General features: G+C 42.2%; 1 protein-coding gene across 1 annotated transcript in view; it reads left to right on the top strand.

Annotated features, from left to right (window-relative positions):
* Positions 1-13,578: 13,578 nt before the first annotated feature.
* Positions 13,579-21,247, top strand: part of ercc6 (excision repair cross-complementation group 6) — a 64,687-nt gene continuing 57,018 nt past the window's right edge. The window contains exons 1-5 of the mRNA XM_080449301.1: positions 13,579-13,684; positions 14,030-14,376; positions 17,337-17,571; positions 19,584-19,704; positions 20,742-20,859. Of these exons, the coding sequence (XP_080305427.1) occupies positions 14,040-14,376; positions 17,337-17,571; positions 19,584-19,704; positions 20,742-20,859 (811 nt within the window). The 5' untranslated portion in view covers positions 13,579-13,684; positions 14,030-14,039. The remainder of the gene's footprint in view (positions 13,685-14,029; positions 14,377-17,336; positions 17,572-19,583; positions 19,705-20,741; positions 20,860-21,247) is intronic.

Genomic DNA, 21,247 nt, shown 5'->3' with positions numbered 1-21,247 from the left:
TCTCCAGCTAAGTCCTCTTGGAGGCATAACTTTTTTTAATTTTCTAAGTGATCCTGGGCGCTACACTCCCCTCACCAGCCTAGGGAGGCCAGGGCCGAGCTCATGCCTCCTTCGATGCATGAGAGCCAACTGACCTTCTTGTCACCTGACAGGGGAGAGTTTCCCCGGTAGGACGTAGCGCGTGGAAGGAACACGTTATTCCAAACAGTTCCCTTCCCCTCCATCAGGCGCCCTGTGTGTCATGGGGAGGCGTTATAGCGACCAGGATTACTAGATGTTTTTGTGAGGGTACCTACCCTAGGAGACACGGGGAGAACATGTAAACTCCACACAGAGAAGCCCTTTCGCCAACCCCACCTAGGGTATGGGCGCTGATGACGCGGAGGAGAAGACACGCCCCCAGCGCCCACAGCGTCCCTGGCGGGAATCGGACCCAGGACCTTCTAGCTGTGAGGTGACAGCGCTACCGACTGCGCTGGAGGCATAACTTTGACTGTATATACAGATCAGATTGTTGCTGAAATTGTCACCAGAGCGCAGGGCCGGATGAACCCTTCGTGGTGCCCGCTGCTACGACCATTTTTCACCGCCACGTGAGTGTTGAGGCTCACGTGGCGGTGAAAATTGAGGCTTCACCGGCGCGTTACACCGCTTTAGCGCTCCTCTTTCACTTTCTCCCCAAGTGGGCCCCCCCCAAGGTTGGTTCCCCCCCCCAAGGTTGGTGCCCTGTGCTTCGAGCACCTAAAGCCATTCCGTTAACCCTGCACTGCCAGAGCGTACTTTTTCACTATCTTCCACTGGAGGAGGTAGGTTTCTCTCTACTTCCTCAAATCCAAGCTAACTGTCTGATGTCACCAATCCCGTGAACCTGTCATGGTCCAATATGCAAATGAGTCACTTGCTGAAACCTGAAATCACTTTGCTTTGAGCATGAGGTGGTGGGCGGGGGTGTGAGGCCTGTGATATTCACTCTGTATGTTTGTATATGGACTTTTTATATGGGGCAAACATGTTAAACAACATATTAATCATCGCAGAGTATCTTTACATCCTTTAAAACATGGCTGGAGGGGACTTTAAAGTGACACGGTAAGTATAAATAAATCCCCACAATAGCTGCTATTTTAAAGGGTATATCCATGACGGCAGTGCTAACGTATTCCTCAAGACTTTCCACAAACTCCTTAATATTCCAATTTCTGTATCACTTCCTGCGCCGAATTCCAGCAGAGAGCCCAGCCATCTGTACATCTGCTGCACGCTGTCTCTCTGCCATCTGTGTCGGCTCATGTTTCAGTCGTTGCTGTGTGTGTGCGGGGCAACGCTGCCACTGTGTATCACTACCACTGTCCTGATCCCCATGCTGCGGTCTGCATGCTATCACTGGGCCGGGGTCCTGGAAGTCTGGTCTGAGAAGAGACGGTATTCATCATGTGAGACACACACAACATACTTGTTACATGTGGTGCGCGTGCGTGCACACGCGCGCGCGCGCACACACACACACACACACACACACACACACACACACACACACACACACACACACACACACACACACACACACACACACACACACACACACACACACACACACACACACAAGTACAAAAGTATTGGCATCAAAATGTACTTAAAGTACTAAAAGTAGAAAGTACTCATTATGCAGAATGTCCCATTTCACAAGTTATCAAATGTATACAAATCTTTTGAAAATAGCCGATCTACAAGCTCACAATGCGTCGCATCGCGACGCATTGTGAGCTTGTAGATCGACTATTTTCAAACGGACGAAATGTATGTAGGGCTGAAGTGGTTAATGTATGTTTTATATAATAATAATAATCAAATCTAAGTTTTCAAATAATTATAGTGGAGTAAAAAGTACAACATTTGCCTCTGAGATGTAGTGGAGTAGAAGTAAAAGTATTGGGAAATTGGAGATACTCAAGTACAGTACAAATACCTCTGAATTTGACATAAGTACAGTACTTAAGTAAATGTACTTAGTTACTTTACACCACTGGTGTGCGCGCGCGCACACACACACACACACACACACACACACACACACGCACACGCACACACACACACACCAATGCATGGGAGCACGCACGCTGCTCAGTCTCACACAGACATATATACATGGAGGCCACATTGCGGTTTGGCGGTTTCGTTTGACCCGTCAATGTAAGACAAAGTCCTAATCCTGATCCTCTCTGGTGTGGTTGGGCTGCAGCTGTGTTTCAGCCTCGGCAATGTAACGCATCTCTGCAGGAATGCTGGATGATGCTGTGAATGCAGACCTGACCTGGGCTCACAGAGGTGCGAAGATGGGATAATACTGTATGTTCAGGCCCTGGTTCAGAGCCAGGCTAAATATTGATTAAAGGTAAGTGATATTTTTAGGTGAAAACTAAAACTTTTTTATTAAAAGGTTAAAGCACTATATTGTGATAGTAATTGCTATAGAGTGTTTGTTCAGTAACAGGAGTCTCCATGTCTCTCCAGCTCTAAAATAAATGTTCAGGTAGGTGACAAAATGCCAGCCAATCAGGAGAGAGTACCCATTTATCAGCTTCATTTTTTTAGTGTTCCAGTTCCAATTTTGTATCTGCTCATTTCTTTGTGTCATCACTTCCCATTTCACTTGTTTATTCTGTATCCTGTCTGAGTTCTCGATCCTGATTGGATAAAATTGGTATCCTGACCTGAAAATGCTTTTTTCTGTTTAATAAAGAGGTGGAGAGACATGGAGACTTTAACACTTATTTTAACCAAAGAAAATCAATTATCTTTAAATAAAAACAGAAAATAATGAATATTTCAAAACTATAATAATAGTTTTATATATATATATATATATATATATATATATATATATATATATATATATATATATATATATATATATATATATATATATATATATATAATAGTATAATTTGTGGTCCCTAAAACCCTCAGTGTTCAATTGTTTGCTATGGATAAAATAACATGAGGACTTTACTGTGTAGACTAGAGGCATTGGGAAATACACTAAAGCTTGCTTTGGGGATATAAAAAATTGCTGCCGGCTGCTTTTTGCTAAAGGGTGGAATAGTTCACCCTTAAATTAATCAAGTCATCTACAGGAGCACAGTAGCACATAGCTGATGTGTGAGTACGCAGAGGACACACACACACACACACACACACACACACACACACACACACACACACACACACACACACACACACACACACACCTGCAGCCTCATCTAAATCACTAGCAGATGTTTTGTACATCTATGGTAGTGGTCTGATGCACGTATATAACCCTGTAATTACTATCAGACACACACAGACTTAAAGTGATGGGGACAGGGTGACATATGTAAGACATTAGGCCTAGAATGACCACACATATAGTACAGTATAATAATTATTATATACATAACAACATACATCATAAGGCTTTGTTCAGGCTAAATAAAACATCATTGGTCTCATCTCCAATTTAGACTCAATACGCCTTCACTTACAGTATAATTGACTGATATGATTCTATTGCGCTATATTTTTAATGGTTTCTGCATTTAGTTGTTAATTGTATGCTTTTGTTTTTTTATTCCATTTGCTCCAGAGAGACACCTCTGGGTGTGTGGAAAGTGTTGTCACACTTCACTGTTACACCAACTGTAACCTTTGCCTTTATAAAGACTGTGATGGGTTTATCTAGTGAAACATTATGGAAAGCAGACTAAATGGAGTTGGTACGACTGTAGTTCAGGAGGAAGACCAAGCAGAAGACAACCGATCACACAACTCTAAACCAGCCACTTGTCAACTCCGCCCACATGCCAACCACACCTGTCGTCAATCAAGCTGATGACAACTCCTCCCCATTCCAATCGGCGTGGTATTTAAAGGGTCTACACCATGAATTTCATATTTTTTTTGGTTTTTAGTATTTTTGGGGCTCCCCAGTGTCTCTTGTACCCTAAAAAATCTTTTTTTTTAACATTCAGTCGTTCATTCTCATTTCAGAGATTTTCAGAATGGGCGTGTCTGAACAGGCCATTTCAGAATGTGCAACGCAAGTGATGTCACTTGCGTTGCAATGTTAAATGAAAAGTGCCCGAATCGCTCCGAAACTTTTTCTACCCCCCCTAAGTGGGGGTCTACGAACAAATACTTCGGCCTCGGATTTTGGCTCCGCCCCCCGGAAGTGGGTGAAACAGGCACCTCAAACACTTGGTGGAATTGTTCAAAAATGTTCAAAGTGTTTTTTTTTCGATTTTGTATTTTTCTTAGATGCTTCTTTTTATGCAGAATCTTTCCTTTTTTTTTTTTTTTTTTAATAAATTTTTTTCTTAACAGACAGAATTGCTCAGTAGCCCCCCCCCTGCCCAAGAGGACGTTTTGGTATTGCAGCTGAAAGTGCTGTATAAGCCAGAGACAATTGACTTGGGATGAGTATATCTGAGTGATGATTTAGGCTCAAACCTTTTGAAAAAGGTTTGAGGGACATACACCATATGATATTAAATATCAAATTTTTTTTTTTAATTCATGGTGTAGATCCTTTAAACCCAGCTTTATGCCAACATGGAAAATGTCGGTTTCTGGGCGGATATTTTACTTTTTTTGGGGGTTTTGCAACTTTAATTCCGACAAAGCCTGGAGCCGGCAAAACATAAACAAATGGGAGTGTGCTGCGAGTACGAGCGTGCGGCTGCGCGCTGCGAGTACGAGCGTGCGGCTGCGCGCTGCGAGTATGAGCGCGGCTGCGCGCCCCCCTCGCCCACATTTCGCCTGGGTGCTTTAGCCCCGAGGCACACACAGTATCGGCGCCCTTGCTAGTATAACCCCTCCGTCTTCTTTTTCACCTTCTATCCCCCTCTCCAGGTTCCAGGCGGGGGGGGGAGGGGTCCCTTAACGATCCTCCGCACAGGCTCACGCCTTGCGGACCCCAAAGCCAAAAGTATCTGGGTCCATGACCCACCACTGGAACCTCCCTCCCTGGGCACCCCCTCCTCCTTATCACACTCTGCCATCATCATCATCATGCCATCTCATGTTCAGTGCTCTTGACTCGCCTAAGCCGCACACTCCACATTTGCGTGTAGTGAGCCCTTAGATCAGGGGTCTTCAATGTTTTCAGGCCAAGGACCCCCTAGCTGAGAGAGAGATGAAGCAGGGACCCCCTCTATATTGTATAAAATTGTGTTTCAGATTCAACTTTTTTTGTTTACGTGGTCTGCTCTTTTTCCCCTCTACACCTATACACCTCTTTGCCAAAAATAGCCGATCTACAAGCTCACAAGCTTGTAGATCTGCTATTTTTTGGCCAAAGTTCTCCTCAGAAAAGGGATGCTATAGGGTTCAAGTGGTTAAGTTGAACCCTTGAACCCTAGCATTAAGGTCACAATACAGCCTCCACCTGGGAACGCTCAGAGATTGGAGTTTACACCGACCAATCAGCGGCAGCTACGGGCGGGATCTTGGCGATACCGGGCGTGACGCCATCGAGAAGCGCCTGTCGGCATTGTAGTTCTTTCACTGTTCATCATGGCCGCTATACCACGGACAACAACACTACAAGTTGCGCAGCTACTATACGTCACGTAGACATGTCAATATGATTGGTTAGAGGTAGCACGCCCAGACGGTGATAGACAGACGGTCCCATCCAATCACCTGCCAAAGTAGCTTGAAAAAAGGGACCGCCGTCGTGCAGCGGCTGGGCTACCGAGGTCCCAGATGGAAAAAGGTTGTGAAACAAATGTGTGAAGCAAAGCCTCCTCCATCTGACGGAGTCAGGTTATCGGATGCGCCCATAACCTTGAATCTATGTAGTTAAAGGGAATACACCATGAATTTAAAAAATAATAATTTTGAGCCTAAATCAAGCCTCAGATATACTCATTCCAACTAACTTCTCTCTGGCTTATAAAGCACTTTCACCTGCAATACCACATTGTCCTGTTTGGCACGGGGCGCTATTGAGCCAGTTTGTATGCATGTTATCTCCTGGTTCTGTGTGGAAAAGTAAAAAAAAATAAATAAGAAAAAAATAAGAAAAATAAAACAATTTAAAAAAAGTTTTTTTTGGTTGGAACTGAAAAACGGGAGGAATTGTTCCCTGACGTGACGTAGGCACAGGGACCAAATCAGTTTGGCCTGTTTTTAGACCAATTTACAGAAAACCCCAGATTTGCTGTGAAAGCCTGAGTGTTCAAACTGGGGTATTTTTGAGGATAGAAGAGAGGTAGGGGAGACCAAAAACACACAAAAAAGAAGAAAAAGTTAAAATTCATGGTGTAGTCCCTTTAAAGGCGTGGTCTTTCCTAGTGAAGTGAAGGCTTTGTGCTCGGCCACTTGCACTCGACTTAGATCCAATTGCATGTGTTATTGTACTGTCTGGGTGTGTAGTGGCTCACACCCCCCCCCCCCCCCTGCATTATTACGCCCCCCAGCGTTAACACTACACCACAGCGCCCCGATCATGGGGTTGAATACTATTCTCTATACACCCAATAAATCTCCTGCTACACCCTTTCTACACTCAGAGGCCGCAGTCATCCCGTTCACACATGCTCAGCACATGAAGTCGTGCATCAGACACATTATCATAAACTTAACCCATTAAGACCGGGAACGCATTCAAACGCTATTCAAAAAAATAGCAGATATACAAGCTCATAGCGCAGCACCGAGTGGCGCGCTATGAGCTTGTAGATCTGCTATTTTTTTTTTTTTTTTTTAAATGTGTGCAAATCTTTGAATATATGAATACATTTTTATCTCAAATCTTTGCTTCTGGGGGGGGGTCCCTGGAATAAAATATTTTGGTCCGCGGACAAATACATGTAATTATGGGGGTCCTTGACATGAAAAAGGTTTGAGAACCACTGATATTATAGCAACATACTGTACGTTAAAAAAAATAAAAACAACTTTGGATTTAGAAGATATTAAATATCTTCCAATCTTCCCCAGAAGCAAAGATTTGAGTTACAAATGTTCGCTTTAAAGAAAAAAACATATTCAGAGATTTGCACAAAATTAATGTTCACAGTTTTTCAAAGAAATTGCAGATATACAAGTTCTATGAGCTTGTATATCTGCTATTTTTTAAATTGCCAAAGAAATCTGTAAAATGACACAGATGCGTTCCCGGTCTTAAAGGGTTAAGATGGACAACTTTTGCCACCTTATAAATCTGGTGGGCGTGGTGCGGCCCATCAGCGAAGAATGGCGTAAGTTATGGCGTGCGGACAGACACGGCTGTGATCAATCCACAGAGACCTCCCTCAGAAAAGCTCTCAGCTTGTCTAAACTGCGTGGCCCCTCCCTCCCTCCCTCCCTCTCCCTCCCTCCCCCCTCCCTCTCCCTTTACCTCTGATAACAGCCAGGGTCACTCCTGACCTCTTGACCCCAGATCAGTGGTTATGTTTCAGTGGGTGAACTATGATGGATGGAGACTGTGAGGTGGAGACATGAGGGGTGACAACTTGGTGTTATAGGGGTGAGGCCTGTCTCTCCTGATGGCTCTATAACAGCCAGTGGTGGAAAGTAACTAAGTACATTTACTCAAGTAATGTACTTAAGTACAATTTTGAGATACTTTTACTTTACTGGAGTATTTCCAATTGTCAGTACTTTCACTTCTACTCCACTGCATCTCAGAGGCAAATATTGTGCTTTTACTCCACTACAATTATTTGAAAGCTTTAGTTACTAGTTACTTTGTAGATTGTGATTATTATTACAAAACATACATTAACCACTTCAGCCCTACAGTACAGTATATACATTTCGGCCATTTGAAAATAGCAGATCTACAAGTTCACAATGCGTCGCGATGCGACGCATTGTGAGCTTGTAGATCTGCTATTTTCAAAAGATTTGTATACATTTTGTTTGAAAACTTGTGAAATGGGACATTCTGCATGAGTACTTTCTACTTTTGCTAGTACTTTCTACTTAGTACATTTTGATACCAATACTTTTGCACTTTTACTCAAGTAAATTTCCCCTGTTCCGGACTTTTACTTGTAACAGAGTATTTCTACATTGCAGGATTGATACTACAATCAATACTACTTTTACTTAAATACAAAATGTGAGTATTTTTTCCACCTTTGATAACAGCATTGTCTTGCATATAGGTGTGTGTGTGTTTAATGTATGGTAAGTGGATGAAACAGATGGGGTGTGGTGCCTGTGTAGGAACTATGCAGTTACCCTTCATTGCAACAGCTCATAATTCACCCATAAAGATCACCATTAGTAGCTTTGTCTAGCTCCCTAGCACACACACACAATAACATTCAAAATGTGTGGTTGTTCTAAAATGTACCTCCTCCCGGCCTTCTGTATAAATCTCAGCGTTTACAGTGGTTGAGTTATGCAAGAGGGCAATGAGGAGAGAGAGAGAGAGAGCGAGAGAGAGAGAGAGAGAGAGAGAGAGAGAGAGAGAGAGAGAGAGAGAGAGAGAGAATCAAGCAATGAGTGTAGGCCTACATTCCTTCCGTCAATGTCTCCTTTTCCATCCCTACAGCTTCTCACCACAGCCAATTCATCATGTTGATGGTTTATTTGACCTCCATTGTGCCTCTTATATAAATCTTGTTAGCTGTTTCATTGTTGATAGACAGTATATATACTCATTATATTGTCTGTTGATAGATGGCATTGTCCAGATATCCACTGTCGTCGGTCGGCTGACATTGTGCATTTACTGTATGTCAGTGTAATATCCACTGTTGATAGTCTGTACATATTCATAGGTGATAAATGCATATATTCACTGGGCAAGATTGATTTATTTAATTGAATTTTTTGTTAGACAGGCATGAGTATCAATAATGGCAGTGGTGGTTTTTCCACTACTGTCATGTTTTACTTAAGTAAAAGTATCAATACCGCAAAATGGATCAGAATTGATCAGAGAGAAAAGCAGAGAATAAAATTGGATCATACCACTTCAGTTAGTTGCTGTATTCTCTAACTGTCCAAGGAAAACCAAAGGTTTAATCCAAAACAATCTTGCAACACAAGATTAAACCCAAACAAAACTGACAGAGGCTCCCAGAAATGCTATTGTTAAACGTTTGCTTGTAATGTATTGTACGGTATTATGTTTATTTTTTTATATGTTTGCTGAAGGCCAGATATATAATATCCCTTATGGTATCAATAAAGAAGTGAATCCAAACCCTTTTCGTGCAGCACAGTTTAGCATTCTCTGTCTTGTTTTTATTTTTATCATGTTATGGCTTCATTGAGGATGACCCACATTTCCTGATTAACCATTTGAGCCCTGGGGGTGTGTGTGTGTGTGTGTGTGGGGGGGGGTGGAGGGGGGGGGTTGCCTATAATGACATGCCCAAAAATATGGACGCCAGGTTTGAAAGCGCTTAAAGCAAACAAGGAGTCCAATGTCTCCGTTTTCCTATTCTTAGCAAAACGACGGGTTATCTGAGGGCAGCAGAAATGCAATATCCCAACATAGATTTTGTCTATTTGAACACATAGCACTGTTTAGAGGGACTGGTGGCCTTAAAAACAGACGAATCGCTTCACCGCAGGGAGACTTGATTTAATTAAAACCTTCATTTATTTTTGCAAGACACTGTAAATAAACTGACTTGGAGACAAGTCTATCTTGGCAGTGCTCATAATGTGCAGCCATATCCATCAATGGCATTCTGGAGGCCAACATTCGAAACCACTCACACGCACATTATGCGCTGTTTGTGTGTTTGTAGACTGTAGCCTATCTATCATCCGATCTACAATACTACTGTATATATACATAATACCATAAGGAATGCATTAGCACAAATCTGTTTACATGTGTGTGTGTATGTTTGCTCTTCACACTTGGAAAAGCCCCCCCCCCCAAAAAAATCGGATTAGGCCAATAGTTGGATTTGAGCTGCCAGTGAGTATGACCATATAGCTTAAATGCGGTGGACAGTAACCAAGTACATTTACTTAAGGACAGTACTTAAGTCCTTTTTTTGAGTATCTCTACTTTACTTGAGTACTTTTGAATGCTACGCGGCCCTCACACCTAAGTTGCACCGCCGATCCGACTGATATGCCCATATATGGAGATCCCTGATGTCATCAGTATATGCCCATATATGGGCATGCCCCTTTTTGTGCCCATATATGGAGCTGACTGATGTGTTTGCGACTGACGCCATGACGACACAGTGAGGTTAGAGAACACACTCCATATTTGGGCGTGACGTCAGAGGTCCGTCTGCTGGCTGGCCCCTCCTTATTAAGCCGATTTTAATATAGGATAGTGAAAATATACTTTGCAATTTGTACTTTTGAATTTGTACGTGTTTTTAAAAGCAAATACTCCAGTACTGTAACTCAAGTGCAAATTTGAATGAGCAACTTTCACTTGTAGTGGACTAATATTTGACCAGGAGTATCTATACTTTGACTCAAGTACTCGGGTTGAGTACTTTGTCCACCTCTGTGTACCTGTGTGTATATACCTGTGTATATCATAGAGTTAAGATGTATATCTGTGTATATCTGTGCAGTAAGCTCAGCTGACCAGGAAGAGTGGAACGGACTTCCCCATCCCCATGGTGCCTGGGGTGGCCGACAGCCAAACAGAGAAACTCATGAAAGAGAAAGACATGGAGGTATGGAGGCAAAACGATCCCAAACCGGACGCAGAACCGCCACCACCATGTGAACATGATCACACAGTCAGGATTCAGCTGAACCACACCTATCCGCCATTACATCCGGGATTTAAGCTTGTAGACCTGCTATTTGTGTGACAATTAATTATAACTTAAGGCTATAAAAGAAATGAATAAGTGCCATTTTTTTGCCAAATATATGCCAAATGTCCTCATTGTGGCATTGTGGGCTAATTTATGTGTTGCTAACAGTTGCAGCATTCTATATCAAAGTGTATGTGTATCATCACAATTATTACATACACATATGGTATGCACGGACATGGTACAAGCCAAGCAGAGGTTGGGAGAGAGAGCTGCATCTGGTTTAATCACAGGCATGATCGATTGATTGATTAGACTGTAACTTCACATTTTATTTAGCAATACCAGAGGACAGGAGTTCAACATCTATTAAAAGAGGCCGCTCTCCAAATCAAATAAAAGTCTATGTGTTGTGGTCAGTGAGGGTAAAGAATGTCTTTGTAGATATTGAATTATCATATTCATATAATATTCTTCATGAATAATCAATGAGGAATGCCTGTGCAGCAGGGGGTTTGCATGCAGAAACTCATTTGATTTAGTCTACTGCACTCATAGAGACAAAGTACAAGTTTGGACACTGTAGCTCCCTTCTTGCATATTTATTTTTGGTACCACCTCAGTGGGTTGAACTCAGCCCACTGAGGTGGTGCCAAAAATAAATATGCAAAAAGGGAAATATAAATAATTGAAAAAAGGGAGCTACATGTGTGAAAACTTTTATTTTGTCTGTAAGTTTTGTAGTTCATCACCTGCCTTTAACACATTTAGACCAGGAAAGAATCTGTGTCATTTTTTGATTTCTTTGGCTATTTTAGAACAATCGTGAAAACTTGTGCAAATCTTTGAATATATATATTTTGTTAAAGCAAACATTTGTAACTCAAATCTTTGCTTCTAGGGGATTCCACAAATGTCTTCTAAATCCTGACAGTTTCTGAAAAAAAAAACGTATGTTGCTATATCCGTGGTTCTCAAACTTTTTCATGTCAAGGACCCCCAAAATGTATTTGGCCGCCGATTCCCATCTCAAAATATGTTATTCCAGGGACCCCCAGAAGCAAATATTTGAGTTACAAAAACATATTTATTCAAATATTTGCGCAAATGTTCGAGATTTTTCAAAAATAGCAGATCTACAAGCTCATAGCGCGGCACTCGGTTTGGCCCTCTGCCCCTCAAAATATGATCTGCCCCGAGGCCAGTGGTGTAAAGTAACTAAGTACATTTACTCAAGTACGGTACTTAAGTACAATTTTGAGGTATTTTGACTTGCTTCTACTTCTACTCCACTACATCTCAGAGGAAAATATTGTACTTTTACTCCACTACAATTATTTGAAAACTTTAGTTACTAGTTACTTTGCGGATATAATAAATTATATTATAAAACATAAATTAACCACTTTAGCCCTATTTTATACATAGGCTATTTGAAAATAGCCGATCAACTTACAACTTACAACGCGTCGCGATGCGACGCGTTGTAAGCTTGTAGATCTGCTATTTTCAAACATTTTAGTACTTTTACTTTTGGTACTTAAGTATATTTTGACGCCAATACTTTCGTACTTTTACTCAAGTAACATTTTGAACACAGACCTTTTACTTGTAGCTACTTTTACTTAAGTCAAACATTTGAGTCAAAGTGATGCCCTGCCCCACACTGTCCCAGCATACAGTTTTCTCCTCTGCCTCTTTCCTGTTGAGGTTTTTGATGGCTTTCGTTTAGATTCTGAATTCTCAACTACCCCTGACTCTGACTCCCCATCTTCACATGAGTCCAATGACTATGATTAGTTCTGGGCTGAGCATGTATGAACTTTTGACTCCAAGGTTCCTACAATAATAATATTGGTAATTAAAGACCAATATATTATTTTGTGAAATAAACAGCTTTTATCTATTTCACTGATAGTTATACTACGTATTCAAAATGTTAAAAGCAATTTTCAATTAATTATTTCCGTAGTACTTCACCATTGTAATATTTGATGGCCATCCTGCCCTGGCATTTGGCCTTTTGTGCCCTCAAAATATTTACAACACCAAAGGTCAATGACCTTGCCCTAAAAATGATGAAATTCCAGGCCTGTTTGTTAATTAAACCTTTTTTTTAGCTTTAAAGTTTACAACTGGGACTCATAAGGTCAAACATTAATATAATTGTGTGTTTGCTATTAGTGTATTAGTCGGGTAGGATACTGAAAGTGGTTATAGGGCGCCATCTGGCGGATATAACATTGTTTTGCACTGACTCCGTCACTAGGCTTTCCACCAGTGACATCCGGTCTAGAGCCCGCCTACACCCACACACACACAATAGTGTTGCCATGTCCAATCATTATAAGCGACTTGTTCTGTAAAGTTGCTTGTAAATATTGGTAGTTGCGGTTTGCGTTTTTTGGGGTTGTTTCTAAAGTGTAGTTGCTTTTGCTTATTTAGGCATGTTTCCAAAAAATATATATATATATTTTAAACCAGTGGTTCTCAAATATTTTCATAAATGTTCTGTGCCAGGGAGGAGGGAGCATTTGTGTTGTTAGAATGTTTCATAACAATATTCCAAACATTCCACATTCTATTTCAAGAGTTTTTGAAAACAACCCATCTACAAGTTCACAACAACGCGTCGCGACGTGAGCTTGTAGATCTGCTATTTACAAATAGCCAATGCCTAAGTTGCTTCTTTTGGGCTTGTTTTCTAGACGTTGTTGCTTAATGTAATGTAATGTTGTTGCTTATTTCTCTCACAATACCTGGCAACGCCGGAACCCAGCCAGCCCACACAATCCCTTTCCGTATCCGGTTGGGTTATCTCCACACCGGATCTGCAGCCTGACGTCACAGCGAGCGACTGAGCGAGTGGCTTCTTGGCAGCAAAACATGTATTTAAATAGGAAGCCATTGGTTCTTGTTGTGTAACTGAACGTGTTGTAAGTGTTTCCTGTCTTTTCCATGCTTCAGATATTATAGTTTACATGTTTATGAATGAAACTGACGATAACAGTCAGTCAGTCAGGAGGTAAAATATGAGCTTTAGCCCCTGTAGGCTAACTGTTAGCATCGCTAGCCTAGCCACGTAAACAAAGCGGTTGCTGTGATGAATGGTGATGTAACACGTAACCATGCTTATAAACAATAACATCATTATCTTTTGGGGGGAGAATGACGTAGTAGGAAGTGTTTAATATGTAACGTTAGGTTGGACTGTTTAAAGTTATACAAATAAACAAGTGTCAGTTTTTTTTACCCATACTGCTGATTTTTGTGTGTTGCAGTTGCGTCGTCATGCCAGTAGATGGCGGCAGAGAGGAGCAGGAGTCCTCCTCGCTGTGGTCCAGTCCAGTGAGCAGCGCTGCTGCTGCTGCTTCTTCTTCTCTGCCTCCTGGAGGGGCCGAGGAGGAGGATGGGGCCACCAGAGGCTCTGGGACCAGCCCTGGAGGGGCCGAGGAGGAGGATGGGGCCACCAGAGGCTCTGGGACCAGCCCTGGAGGGGCCGAGGAGGAGGATGGGACCACCAGAGGCTCTGGGAGCAGCCCTGGGGGGGCCGAGGAGGAGGATGGGGCCACCAGAGGCTCTGGTACCAGCAGCCAGGAGGCTGACCACACTGGACCACCCGGGGAAGGTAAAGACCTTTAACACATGTGACCCGTAAGGCACGGGTCTTCAACAGGGGGTCCGGGGCCCCTAGGGGGTCCTCAGAGTTACTACAGGGGGTCCGCCAAATCTTTTTACATTAACCACTTGAACCCTAGCATCCCTTTTCCTAGAAGAACTTTATTCAAAAATAGCAGATCTACAAGCTCGCTGCGAGGCGTTGTGAGCTTGTAGATCTGCTATTTTTGGCTAAGAGGTGAAGGTTAAGAGGGGAAAAAAAGAGCAGACCAAGTAAAAAAAAAAAGTGTAATCTGAAACACAATTTTATACAATATAGAGGGGGTCCCTGCTTCCATCTCTTTCTCAGCTGGGGGGTCCTCGGCCTGAAAACGTTGAAGACCCCTGCACTACGGCTTTTGTGTGCGCCCCAGACAGTTTTTAAGTTGCTTGAGATATACCCCCCCCCAACACACACACACACACACACAATCACACATGATCCATGACTTACTGCTTCTGGTGACTCACTGATATTGTCCTTCCAATGAACGTGTCGACCTTCATTTTTCGATTAGTTATTAATTTATGTTAATAATTTACATTACATACTGCTTTCCTTTACAAACGCAGGAAGTAGACCCACCCAAGCTACTAGGCTGGGATCTTTTCGCTTTGCAACTTTTGATCCAGTCTGGGTCTACAGCGGAAACGGGTGTGTGTGTGTGTGTGTGTGTGTGTGTGTGTGTGTGTGTGTGTGTGTGTGTGTGTGTGTGTGTGTGTGTGTGTGTGTGTGTGTGTGTGTGTGTGTGTGTGTGTGTGTGTGTGTGTGTGTGTGTGTGTGTGTGTGTGTGTGTGTGTGTGTGTGTGTGTGTGTGTGTGTGTGTGTGTGTGTGTGTGTGTGTGTGTGTGTGTGTGTGTGTGTGTGTGCGTGCGTGCGTGCGTGCGTGCGTGCGTGCGTGCGTGCGTGCGTGCGTGCGTGCGTGCGTGCGTGCGTGCGTGCGTGCGCGCGCGCGCGCGTGCAAATGACCAGATACACTAGGCGGGATAAGAAACCTGTGGAACGAATGGCAGCGCAAGGTTAGACCCAGGCAGTTTAGTGTTTAACTCTGCAATGCATGTCGGGGCATGTTTTCTGATGTGGGCATACTGTACCTGCAGAAAATAACAACTGATTTATTTTTTTGATCATAGGATTATTGATTTGAGATTAAGTACACAGAAGAGCAGGCTAATTTGCAGGCTGATAATCAGGATTGTTATGTGGTCTAGCGCTATAAAAGCGTAGGCCATTGTTTCTATGGTTTGACATTTAAAAATGAAAAAAATTACGGTCGACACATTCCTTAGAAAGACAATATCAGTTACCAGAACTTGAAGCAGTGCTGTGTGTTTACAGCGAGTCTTGTAACTTCAAACTCCAGTTTAACCATGATAGATTCATCGAAAACACTCGTCCTTGGTTCCGGTGACTCATACTGCCCTCCTAATACGAGAAGGGGCCGTGTTTTTTTCAATTACTTTTCCCATAAATATTTCATTGTATTTTTATTTTTTTCATTTCCCCCCAAAATTATAAAAAATACATGTAAAAAGTAATAGAAAAAACACGGCCCCCTCACGCATTAGAAGGCCAATATACCAGAACCAAGGACGGGTGTTTTAGATGAATCTATCATGATTAACATATCGGGTGCCAAAACCTTAAAATTACGTGTTTTCAAAGAGTAGCGCTTTGGTGCCGAAACCGTAAAATTATGAGTTATCAGTCTTTTAGTTTTTTTCGTTTTTTTCCACAAGGGGGGGGCTAGCGCAGCCCTGGAATCACCCATGAACACTCTAAGAAGTAAGGGACAGATGGATCACCGTGCCAAAAAATCTGGCTCCCATCCGCTTCCATTCTATCTCCTTGCTAAAAACCTCTGTATCTCCTACTACTACTACTATTTACAGTGGGCAAAACGAGTCATTCTCGATGCGCGATCGCTCCACAATGGTGACTCGCATGAGACATGTTGTTGTTCCAGGCTTTAGCCAGGACCATCCATTGCTGTGCACGCATGCATTGTTTACGTGCGTGCGTGTGCTCGCCGTGGATTCCACAGCTCTAAACAGCGCAGCGTTGCGGACGGTGAGATTTCTGGCACCGAACGTAATCTGTTATTATAAAATTCTGCCACCCGATGTGTTTAAAATGAGTTTTGTAGGAAGGGGACGTGTCTGATAAAAATGAATATCAAATATCTGAATACTGAATCAAGCAACTTAAAAACTGTCCGGGGTGCTCACAAAAGCCTGAGTAAAACGATCCCAAACATGTTTAAAAGTGAAATATCCCAACTCTTTGACTGCCAGAGTATTTTCATAAAGTACTCCCCAGTGCCAGTAATTTTCGTGTTTTTTTATTTTTATATTTTGAATTTTTTTCATGAAAATAATTAAAAGACACATAATTTAAAGACGCAGCACAAATCCGCCACTAGAGAGCAGCACATGACAGCTTGATCAGGTCGTTGGGTCTCTGTCACCCTTCTTGAGCGATTAGACAGGGAAAAACATGAAAACGGATGTGACGTCGTCACACATCGTCTGATCGCCAAAATTACGATGTGATACACGACGGCGATGACTGATCGTCACCCAGACCATAGATTATAGAAGAGAACCTGTCCGTTTGTCTGTCATACCGTGTGAAAAACCGTTTGTTTACCTATTCTTGACGAAAATGACCGGGGAAAAAAATCAAAAACCGGAAACGGAACCCAGGTCATGAAACCGGATGCAGATGTGGGTGAAGTAAGTGGAACTCGAAAATAACATTGAATTTTAAGCAGCATAGCGCAATCAGAGATTAAACAATGAACGCGAGTCCAACGTGTCAAACGCGTCAATGGCGTGGGTGGATTAAGTAGTAATTGACGCGTTTTCGAGTCAATGGCGTTTATAGAGTTAATGCGTGTTTGTTGTAATGCCTTGTGAATGTGCAACCAGGTGGCAGCAAGCGGCCCGGTGGATCCCTGGTGCAGATCGACCGACAGCGCATCCAGGCGGCGTGTGCCGCCTCCGGGGCCGACGAGCTGCAGGGGCTGGGCGTGGCCGTGTACGACCAGGACGTCCTGGAGCAGGGGGTCCTGCAGCAGGTGGACCAGGCCATCCAGGAGGCCGGGCAGGCCCAGGCCCAGGCCGAGGCCCAGAAGGAGTACCAGTCTGTCCTGGATGACGTTCGGTAAGAAGGGAAAAACTGATCCTATAAGGAATAAGAAAAGACTAGAATGCTGTAAGCCTTAACCCATTAACACCTTTACCGCCGGGCCCGTAGTTCTACGGGCCGTTAAATCCAACGGTTAAGCGCCGAGCCCGTAGTCCTACGGGCTGCGGTCTTTTCGCGCATGCGCGGTCCGGGTGCACTTTCGGAATTTTTTTGATCCACTTCCGTTTCCGGTTTGATGACAGGAAATAGAATTATTTGGGATCCGGTTTCGACGATCACGCCCGCTCCCATTCTACAGACGAAACTGAAACTCAATTCTCTTCCTGTAGTTTTTTCTCCTCGCATTTCACTGTTTAACGTAATCCGCTCTAACTACAGTCATGGAAGTCCGTTTGACATGCGGTCTTCACTGGGAGATACAGGGAGATCTCGCGGATGTAAACAGACCGTTCACGGCTCAATCTTAAGGATTTTAACAAGATCTATGGCGACATGAAAAAAACAAAAAAACAACAAAAACACCTTGGCACTGGTGAGTACATTATGAGATTAACCTCTGGCGGTGGATGTGTTAAGACCGGGAACAATTTTTTTTTTTTTTTTCTTTGGCTATTTAAAAATAGCAGATATACAAGCTCATAGTGCGGCGCCGAGTGCCGCACTATGAGCTTGTAGATCTGCTATTTTTGAAAAAAAAGCAGAAAAATCGTGAAAATGTGTGCAAATCTTTGAATATATATATATACATTTTTAACTCAAATCTTTGCTTCTGGGGGGTCCTGGAAAAAAAGTATTTTGAGAAGGGGGGGGAGGGGGGTCTGCGGACAAATACATATAATTTTGGGGGTCCTTGACATGGAAAAAAAAAAAGTTTGAGAACCACTGATTATAGTATAGCAGCATTAAAAAAAAACTGTTAGGATTTAGAAGACATTATTTTGTAGAATCCCTCAGAATCAAATATTTGAGATTTTACAAATGTTCGCTTTTAAAATATATATATATACCTGTAGGACAATCCAAAGATTTGCACACATTTTCACGCTTTTTCAAAAATAGCAGATCTACAAGCTCATAGCGTGGCACTCGGTGCCACTCTATGAGCTTGTATATCTGCTATTTTTGAATAGCCAAAGGAAAAAAAAAATGACACAGATGTGATCCCGGTCTTAATGCGTTAAACCTCCTTACATGCACTTCAGATGACAGATATGCCGATAATGCATTGATCAGGGCTAAGTGCTAAGATTCTTTAGTCCCTCCAGGAATGTAAGTTTTTGTTTTACTGCAATTTTGGGGAGGACGAATCAATAGTCTCTCCTGCAGATCAGATCACTCAACGTTTACTGTGTAAAATTCCACTGAGCCATTAAAAAAAAAACTGTAGTAATTGTGACAATTACTGTGCGATTTCTTTGCAGTAAAAACTCATAAACCTGTCTCACCCTGGTGTCCCTATTTCGGGCATAGCGAATGCCCCCAAAAAAAAGACTGGCTATTTTCACTATTACGGTAGTCATTAGGGGTGTGGGAAAAAATCGATTCATACTCGAATCGCGATTCTACTGTTGGACGATTCAGAGTTGATTCTCATTTTCCAAAAATCTTTTTTGTTTAATTACACAAAGAACAGTATTTTTGTATAATAACATTTTTGAGAAGTGGCAAGTTCTGGCCTGGCAGATAGTCGAAGCCTACCAATTAATTTTTATGTCACAGCAAAGTTTTATTACTTTCATGTGTGCAAGCATGAATAAATGACACATGTTGTCTTGGATTTACCTTTGTGTGTTAACATTATTATCAGTTGATAAAACGATTCACAGCCCTATTAGTCATGAAGTACATACATAGGGCTTATGTGGTTAAAACAAACAATTGGTATTAAATTCAGAAAATGCATCATCAGCAAATAAACTCAGAACACTGTACTGAAAAGAACAGGAGGGGAAAAACTGTCTTCAGTCACAAAAAAAACCCTGGAAACAAATCATATTGCTGACGTACTGTATGTGTGTGTGTTTCAGGTCTGTTACCACGGCTCTAAAACACATCAACAAGATCTTAGATCAGCTGGTTCCCTACGCCGCCTCCAGCAAGGACATCAGCCGGAAGATCGAGTCTGTCAAGAGACAGAGAGAGAATAAGGTATGAAGCACTACTGTACACTACTGTACACTACTGTGAAGGAATGTGCCAGTATAATGGTACTTTAACCCAGTGGTTCTCAAACGTTTTCATGTCAAGGACCCCTGGGGGTCCCCGGACCCCACTTTGAGAACCAATGCTTTAACCCATTAACACCAGGAACGCATCTGTGTCATTTTTAGATTTCTTTGGCTATTCAGAAATAGCAGATCTACAAGCTCATAGCCCGGCACCGAGTTTGTAGATCTGCTATTTTTGAGAAAAAAGAAGTTGTGAAAATTTGTGCAAATCTTTGAATATATATACATATTCATTTTAAACTTAAATCTGTGCTTCTGGGGGGTCCCTGGAACAAAACATTTTCAGATGGGGGTCCGCGGCCAAATACACATCATGTTGGGGGTCCTTGACATGAAAGAAATTGAGAACCACTGATATTATGGCAACATAACGTAAAAAACTATTAGGATTTGTAGAATCCCCCAGAAGCAAAGATTTGAGTTAAAAATGTTTGCTTTAAAAAAATATATATATATATATATATATTCAAAGACTTGCACAAATTCTTGTAGATCTGCTATTTTTGAATAGCCAAAGAAATTTATTTAATCTTAATGGGTTAATACAGTACAGATCTACTGTACTCCAACTCTTCTAGCTTTACTTTGTTTAGGATCCCTTCACTGTTATCAAAATATTTTGTTCCAGGGACCCCCCAGAAGCAAAGATTTGAGTTAAAAATGTTCCCTTTAAAATATATATATATTCAAAGATTTGCACACATTTTCACGATTTTTCAAAAAAATTTGCAGATCTACAAGCTCATAGCGCGGCACTCTGTGCCGCGCTATGAGCTTGTAGATCTGCTATTTTTGAATAGCCAAAGTGTAGAATAATGCTATTTCGCTCAAATCAAAAAGTGACAGAGGTGCGTCCCCGGTCTTAATGGGTTAAAGCCGCAGTAGAAAAACAACAATGAGCCATGATGAGAGTATGTCTAATGATGAGCTTATTTCTACACCTTGTGATGCGTCCAGGAGAACCAGCTGAAGAAGATCCGGGCCAAACAGAGGAGACTCCAGGCTGTCCTGGGAGGGGAGGACGCCCTGAGGGTGGAGGAGGCCGAGCTCCTAGCAGAGGACGATGGGCAGGAAGGTGAGTGTCAGCCAGTGTTGATTTCGTTAAACTATGACCAAAAGTGTTGGTCGACTACCTTTTTACACTGATAAACGAAATAAAAACGACGACTAAAACTAAGACTAAATATATTGACAATTTGGTCAACAAATAAAAACTAGACTAAAATGTTAGTGAGGGATCTAGTGGAGAAGAGATCCAGTAGAACTAAAAGACAAGTCATTTTATGTTTGGTTGCGCTCGGGTGTTGCGCTCTGAAAATAGCAGATCTACAAGCTCACAATATGAGCTTGTAGATCTGCTATTTTCAGCATGCAGCCAAGTGTACAATCAGCCATTACGACACCATCAAGGCACCGCCAAAATACATTTTAGTCGCCTAAATCAACTGTAGATTTAGTCGACT

This window comes from Gymnoscopelus braueri (assembly GCF_963280865.1).
Source record: "Gymnoscopelus braueri genome assembly, chromosome: 14".
Lineage (NCBI taxonomy): Eukaryota > Metazoa > Chordata > Actinopteri > Myctophiformes > Myctophidae > Gymnoscopelus > Gymnoscopelus braueri.
Note: the sequence above shows the minus strand (reverse complement) of the source record. Positions and strands in the feature narration are given on the sequence as shown.